The 8158-nt window shown below is 31.9% G+C and overlaps 1 protein-coding gene across 1 annotated transcript; it reads left to right on the top strand.

Moving 5' to 3' along the window:
* Positions 1-224: 224 nt before the first annotated feature.
* Positions 225-1948, top strand: LOC7455756 (peroxidase 15). Its single transcript, XM_002299109.4, has 4 exons — positions 225-520; positions 627-815; positions 1031-1193; positions 1317-1948. The coding sequence occupies exons 1-4, from the start codon at positions 317-319 to the stop codon at positions 1715-1717; spliced, it is 957 nt and encodes a 318-aa protein (XP_002299145.1). The 5' UTR covers positions 225-316; the 3' UTR covers positions 1718-1948.
* The last annotated feature ends 6210 nt before the right edge of the window (positions 1949-8158 follow it).

Raw genomic sequence — 8158 nt, 5'->3', positions numbered from 1 at the left:
CATCTTTCAACAGTAGAAGTACCCTACATACGGTTTGAAATATTAATTGTGGGCGAGCCAGGTCCACAATCTTTGATATTTTCTGCTTGAGGAAAAGTAAGAAAAATAGTTTTCTAACAGTTCCCTTTTGGTCCCAATTTCTTACTATGCAAGTCTCAACCTCAACTCTGAACCCTTCTTCCTCTTTTTTTGTTAGGCAGGGGTGTACCTTTCAAGCTCTTACCTACTCTTTTTTTTCCCTCTATTTATAGGGTGCAATATCACAACAAGCTCGACCTCAATTCAAAACATCTAGCATTTCCTTTCTGTAAGAAAAATGTCTTCTGTTCTAGCTACAGTAATATGTGTAGTAATGTTGTTTTGGGGCATTTCTGATGCTCAATTAAGCCCCACGTTTTATGCTAGCACTTGCCCGAATGTGTCGAGCATTGTGCGAGGTGTAGTGGAGCAAGCTGCGCGAAATGATGTCCGGCTTGGAGCCAAGCTCATTCGCATGCACTTCCATGATTGCTTTGTCGATGTAATTATCTTCCATATATAGTTTCTTAATGATTCACCTAGCAGAAAGATTTTCTTTATGTATGAAGTACTAATGCACTACTCTTCTTTTCGTATTTTTTTTGCAGGGCTGCGATGGCTCTATTCTGCTGGTCGATGCGAATGGCATAAATAGTGAGCAAGATGAACTCCCTAATCAATCCGTAGAAGGTTATGGTGTCGTTGATGACATTAAAACAGCAGTGGAGAATGTTTGTCCTGGCATCGTCTCCTGCGCAGATATATTAGCCCTTGCATCTGAAATATTGGTTACCTTGGTATAGTATTATCAACCTTTCATAATGACCTTTCTTAATGTATTGCCAGCATCTCATGATGTCATAGGCTAGTTGGTCAAGTAATGAGCTCATAAGTAGAAAAAACAAAAAAAGGGTTGAAAAACTGAAGATGACTTGTGCTAGCAAGTCTTAGATGAGTTTACTTGAGTTGATTACGAATTTTGTGGCCTTAACAAGTAAATGATATGTTGCAGGCAGGAGGTCCAACATGGCAAGTGCCACTGGGAAGAAGGGATAGTACGACTGCAAACGCAGCAAGAACTTCTGACATTCCTAGTCCTTTCGAAACCTTTGAAAATCTTTCTCTCAAGTTCTCAAACAAGGAACTTGATTCCACTGATCTAGTTGCTTTATCTGGTAATTAATTAGAAATCTTTCCAAATCTTCCACACCAAAATACAGCACGAACAGCTCTTATTACTTGTGTTTAGCATACAGTACTATTGTTTTATGCTTACAAAAGATAAAATGTTATTTCAGGTGCACACACATTTGGGAGGTCTCAGTGCCAATTCTTCAGCCAGAGACTCAATGATACAAACCCTGATCCAACCTTAGACACAACATACTTGCAGACACTTCGCCAAGCATGCCCACAAGGCGGAAATCCAAGTAGATTGAACAATCTTGATCCTACAACTCCTGATGATTTTGACAACAACTACTTCACAAATCTTCAGAACAATCGTGGCCTTCTCCAAACTGACCAAATACTCTTTTCTACTAGCGGGGCTGATACTGTTGCCGTAGTCAACCGGTTTGCTAACAGCCAGACCGCCTTCTTTGATAGCTTTGCTCAGTCTATGATAAAGTTGGGAAATTTAAGTCCTTTGACAGGAAGCAATGGAGAAATCAGAGCCGACTGTAAGAGGGTCAATTAGGGTCTTCGGAAATTCTATGCTATGAGATGGAAAAACTATGCATTTCTTTCCTCCTTTTCAGCTTTTTTCCTCAAATTCAACGTGTGCTAGAACTAATAAGAAGGGTGGGATTTTTTCTGGTTCTGAGCAGAACCTCAGGACTGAACTTTGAATCCTCCTCTGCGTTGATGTATTAGGAGTGTACCAAATTTGTGTTAAACACATAATTTGAATGGAAGAAATTTTTAATTATTACATATTGTTAGTAGGAATGAATATAGTTCAAAAAAATTATTAGCTCTGCAGTACAAAAAAGAGTTGCTGCAGATCACTTAGATGTAAATTAACTAACATAAAACAATTTGGGTTTGTATCATAGTTGTCATATCCGACCAGGATAAGGATCTAGCACAATTTTAAACTTGAATTAAGGATTTTAATAGGTCAACCTATAAGTTTATCCTTAAAAAAACACCGTTTTAATTATTAAAAAAACTGAAATAATATTATTATAAACATCTTTAAAATTGACCCAATCAAGTCTCATTCAAGCCTGGTTAAATTGAGGGTTGACTCATCGAGTTCCTTGTGTATTACTAAGTTAATGTTTAATATAATTTGAAAAAAAGAAAACCCCACTTGGGCCTGGCTTTTAAGCTAACCATGAGGTTGGATCAAGTCTAATAATTACATTTTGCATTATTAATGGTACTTAAAAAAAAGTTTATAAACCTAAAAAAGAGAGTTGTAGCTCTAAGTGTTTTTTTCTCTTTCAAAAAATATCCAATTTGAACCTCCCCTTTGTAATTAAAAAAAATATATTGAAAGAGAAGCAAAACTCAAGTTGAGTCAAGGATTAGGCATTAACTAATAAATAATTCAAATTAACTGGAAAATAGCAATTATTTTTTTCAACAATGACTAATCTAATTTTAATTTTTCTAATGACTAATGATGGCTATGTTAGATCAAAAATCATATTGTAATAAAATTTAGAAGTGTCCGCTAAATTTTTTGAATTGACTTCTAAAAAAAGTAATCTTGTTGAACTGATGAATATCCAAACCGTTAATTTATGGCATGACTTCCATTAATTTTTGAATTGAGATTCTAATTAATTTTTTCAATTAGAATCTCATCGAGACTATCTTATAATTTATTCAAACTCTTTATTTGGTAACAAATTGATTTTAATCTGGATAAATCAACTATAAAAACAGCATATATATGTGAACATTCTCTTCTCTATATGTGTATTCTTTCAAAGTGATTTTCGATAATGGCTTCCAGGAAATTATTTGCTACTGCAGTTCTCATATCCAGATATGTTTCTATTTATTTTTTTAATTATAAATATAGTTCTGAACGTGATTCATGGGCGAGGGGAAATTTCTAAAAAGCAAACCACATGGTTACTCTATTTACAGGAGAAGTGCAAATCAAATTGCCCACCGCGTGGATTTCGTACAGGAACTTGTGTGGCTTTCGATAATCATCCTGTTGCAGATTGTTGCGGAGACAATGACAAAAAAATCTACCAATTTATGGGACTGTTATTCCATTTCCGTGATCACCTCCACCTTTACTAGCATTTTCTTGGAATGAATATATATATATATATATATATATATATATATATATATATATATATATATATATATATATATATATACACACACACGCGCGCCAATAATCAAGTAGTAATAATAATAATAATGGTGATGATAATGATAGTAGTGGTAATGGTGATAATAATAATTATCGTGATTGTAATGGTAATTATAATAATAATAATAGTGGTAATAATAATGATGATAATAATAATAGGATAATAAATATATTTTATATATTTTTATTGTCACAATTGTAACTAACAAGTAATAATTTTTAAGTGAAGTTTGAGTTTAGGTTTGAATTGGGAAAATTTCTAGGTTTTTATGGGTTTTTTTTATAGTAAAGTTTTTCTAATTCAGAGTAGAATTGTTTTTTTATGAGTTGATTTTTTATAAGATAGTTTATTAAGCTTTGAATAAGGCTTGGATTTGAGACTATTTCCCTTACAAGTGAGTTTTTGTACAGACAAATTAAACTGTTAGCAAAAACTTTCTAGTTACTGTCTATTTGGTTTCAGTTTTATCTCAAAAGCATCTCAAAGCTATAGAGGAGGCCTACTTCAAAATGGTTTTTGAATTTAGAGAGAGATGGGCCGAACTGAATTTGGATATTTAACCATTAACTGGAAGGATAATAGTGAGCCCTCGATGGGGAGAGAGATCGATGCTAAAACCAAGCCTCTAGCCTTCCCCTAACAATAACCAAAAGCCCTAACGGTTTCCATATTTAATCAATTATCAACCCTCCAAAGAAAGGCGGTCCAATTTGGGTGTTTATGGTAGCAGGAATGTCCCTTTACTTTCCATATAGAAAATTAGGTTTTTTTTTTTTGGAAAACCATTTTCAATTGGTAAGGGAAGATTTGATTTGATCAGTAGTTTAAGCAATGGGATAATTTTGAGTCATTATTAGCAATGGGAGAAGATAATTAACTCTTTGAACCAGAGCAAGGGAAAAGTCAATTTCATTTCCCTTATGTTAAATTTGCAGGAATTTCTCCTAATGAAGGAGACAAGAAAACTTCTTGCAAACTATGGCAGCACTTGAAACTTCGTGCAATCAATCCCTTTTTCCTTGTTGAAATGGCTTCTTTCTAGTTTAACGTTGTTGTAATTATTTGTTTTCTTACCACAAAGCATACAAGAGTCGAAGAAAGGACGAGGCACTCGAAACAGAGGCATTGCCCCAACACATCACATAATTCAGAACAAGGACAGTCAATTTTAATATTAATTTCTTATTATAGACATCACTAGTGTAAGAATCTTTGCAATCACCACGCCTAAAATTTTCTTATTATACACAGAAATTAGCTAAATAATCAAGAATTATTTCTTAGGCCATCATACTCAACATAGGTGAGGGCCCAAAAAGGGATTTGAGTTGGGACCATTCATCACACCATTTACAATAAAAGACCGACCAATTTGAAATAGGGCCTAACAAAACATGCCCAACTCAATATGAATCGGCAGAACCAGACTTTTAATATATATATATATATATATATATATATATATATATATATATATATATATATATATATATATAAAATTTAATTAAATATTAAATCTAAGTTAAATTTTAAGTATCGTGTTTTCTAAACCAAACTGAAGTAAGTTTAACTGCTGCCATGTACAACTAACTAGTGTTTTTGTTTGTACATGTAAATATTGATGTTGGATATAGGCTGTCCATTGACCCCTTGCGAGTTACAATGTGGATCTAGCTCAAGTTATAGCAACACTTTTCTTTGAACAAAAACATGCGGATTCAACTCGTTAAAAGAATAAATTTAAATCCTAAGCCAAAAACAAAAAAAGAATATCAGTTCTTAGGTGCACCATGCCTTATGTCTATGTGATCCAGCGCTGTTGAAATTTTAATAACACCTCTATTTATAAGAGTATTTAAATTAATTTTTTGATTCCATCATGATAACAATAAACTATTTGATTCCCCGCGGGCAACCTTTAAAAATTAAAAATTTATAAAAAGAATAAATTTCTTGCATCTTTTTTTTTATATATTTTGAGAGAAAAGTCTTGTTTAAAGAGTCATTATTTTAGTATTATGATTATTAAAAATCCTAACTAGTTAATAAAAATTCTATGGTACAGGACTGATTACACAAAAAAAAAAATATTATTACCCCTTAAACGTCGTATCTAAGGTAGACTGCATTGCTGGTTTTGTCTTAAATTGCTAAGGGTTTGTTGTATTATGCTACCGACGGTCTGCTTGTAATATTTCTGACTCTGGTGTTGATGAATATTCAACTATATATACTTCCAATTCTGGCGTTAGTAAATATTACATAGTCAAAAAAACATATAATATTTTTAGCTCTGACGTCAGTAAATAAACCCAAAAAAAATCAATTTATATCAATTCATACATATTTTTTTAAATAAAAAAAATGTATTGTATACCAAACTTACATTTCACGGTAAAAATTTACATATTAATAATTTTTTCTAGATATCAAAATAAAAATGAGTGGAACATAAGGACAAGGCATAACGGTGTATTTCAAAACGCATCCTTAGCCCAAAATAAATTGGGCTGGCTGGGTCTGAGACCCAGGCCCATCCACCACTGTTCTCTCTCTTTTTCTTTTTTCTTTTTTTTTTTGGCTACAGAGACGATGTAATTATAATTAACAGCTACAGTACCAAATGAATTAGATTGCAAAGGAAGAGAAGAAGAGACTTACCTGGTTGCTGATGGGAGACGAAGTGTGCTGGCGGACCGATGCTATTCCTCTCTTCTGTTCCTTCTCTGTTCTTCGTTCTCCTTTTTTTTTTCTTTGCTTTCTGTATATTCTCTATTCTTGTTCCTCCTCTGTGTTTGTCTGCTTCCTTGGTGCTTGGAAACGAAGCTGAAGACAACGGTGTGCTTTCGTTTGGTTGGTTCCTCTGTTTTTCTTTCTGTTTTCATCCTCCTGTTCTGTCTCTTATCTCCTTGTTTTCTTTTCTTTTCTTTTCTTGTTTCCTCTCTCGCTTTGTTCTTCTGGTGCTCTCTGTTTATGCCTATCTTCCAGTGTCTATGGTCCCCTGTGTTGTTTGTCCTCCCCCCTGCGTGGCCTTTTCTCTGGCTTTTATTGCCAGAGAATGCCAAGCGTTCGTGCATACTGGGGGTGAGGGATAGCAGCTGGGAGACGTGGTCCATGATTGAAACGGTTTTGGTGCCTTAACCGCTGAAACGGTTCCTGAGGAAGAAGGCGATGAATAGTTTTTGAAACGGCGCTGTTTGTATCCTGGAAATGGCTATTTTCAATTTGCCCCATGAACGTCTGACATTTAATAATTGGGCCCCTGTTCAAGGACAATTTCCTTCTTCTTCTTTTTTTTTAATTTTTCCCCTGGATCAAATTGAAATTGAACCCCTGAATTTCAGTGCCATTTACAAACCAGTCATTAGTTTCCAATTTAATCAATTCAGTCCTTAATCGACTCTTCAACTTTTAATTCTTTCAAAATTACCCCTGTAAAAATCAATTAACCCCTATAGTATCACCACCTATTCACTTTGGTTCTTGGACTTTAATTTCTTGCAATTTTAACCCAAATCAACCCCAAACTTTGATATTTTTTCAATTAAGCCCTTGATTACATTAATTAATTAAATCAATGTTTAATTAAGTCCTCAAACTTTTAATTTATGTTGTTTTAACCTAATTATCAAATTGTTTTTTTATTCATTCATTTTGTTATTTATTTTTAAAAAAATTTAAAAATTAAATTATGACAGTTAATACAAAAAAAGTATAAATATTATTAAAGACTTTTAACTTTCAAGAAAACATTTAACCACAAACTAAAAAGTTGAAGACATGTGTTCAGTAAAATAAATTAATAATTACATATGTTAATAAGTGATGACAAATATGTTTATCCAAACCAAAAATTGAAATGAGAAGCTAAGATAAATATTCTATTTCTTAGAAAAAAAAAGGTTGAATATATTGTTTCAGCTTAAAATTGGGTCCTTAAGATTTTAATTGTTTTGAATCAATAAAATTGAATTTTATCTTGTCAAAACGAGTATTAACTCAATAACCAAACTTATTTTTACCATCACGAGAGCCCCATATAAAATCAACCGAAACAAAACATCAAATTCAATCACAAGTCATTTTAATATGAAATGATTAAATTGAGAATAAAAAAAATAAAATGACTAAAAAAATTAGAAAAAAAAGAGAAGAAAACATTGTGGGTAACTATTGGAACATACATTAGATTGTCTTTATTCTATGTTGTATTTCCATCGTTGTTTTAATATTTTTTTTTATTTTGCATTGTCTTGCATATTCATAATTTATCGAGAATCAATTTTGCAAAAATCAAACTATAATTGTTATATGGAAAAAATAAGAGCTCAATGAAAATAAAAAAAAGAATGATGCAAATGAAAAAAATACTCAATAAAAAAAAATAATAATGATGTAAATAAAAAAAAAAGTTTGAAGTAGTTCATTCTTCAAATATTATTTAATGATTTACGGAGCATTAATTTTATGAAACTAAAGTACAAATATTAAATAAAAAACAAAAAGACACTATAAAAAATAAAAGGATACAAATGAAAAAAAAAAATCTAAAAAATTGACAAGAACGAAAAAAAAAAAAGATGTGGTTGACTCTTTGCATATACATTTTTCCACGTCAAATCTTGTGCTGTTTTTGTTAATAAAAAATGCTAGGCATGTGTGAGTGGGAAGGAATAATATCTTTACACTCTTTTCAGTACCCCAAAGATATTTAAATATATTTTTAAATAAAATTATTTTAAAAAATATCATACATATTATATACCACGCTATCTAGATAAAGGTTACGTGTT

Source organism: Populus trichocarpa, chromosome 1, assembly GCF_000002775.5.
Source record: "Populus trichocarpa isolate Nisqually-1 chromosome 1, P.trichocarpa_v4.1, whole genome shotgun sequence".
NCBI lineage: Eukaryota > Viridiplantae > Streptophyta > Magnoliopsida > Malpighiales > Salicaceae > Populus > Populus trichocarpa.
This window is presented reverse-complemented; position numbering and strand designations above follow the sequence as displayed.

What these genes read in the sequence shown, in the direction of transcription:
- LOC7455756 (XM_002299109.4), top strand. Translation starts at nt 317, where the DNA reads ATGTCTTCTGTTCTAGCTACAGTAATATGTGTAGTAATGTTGTTTTGG. An exon ending in TCCATGATTGCTTTGTCGAT is followed by an intron (nt 521 to 626) that starts GTAATTATCTTC and finishes TTTTTTTTGCAG; the next exon opens with GGCTGCGATGGCTCTATTCT. An exon ending in CTGAAATATTGGTTACCTTG is followed by an intron (nt 816 to 1,030) that starts GTATAGTATTAT and finishes GATATGTTGCAG; the next exon opens with GCAGGAGGTCCAACATGGCA.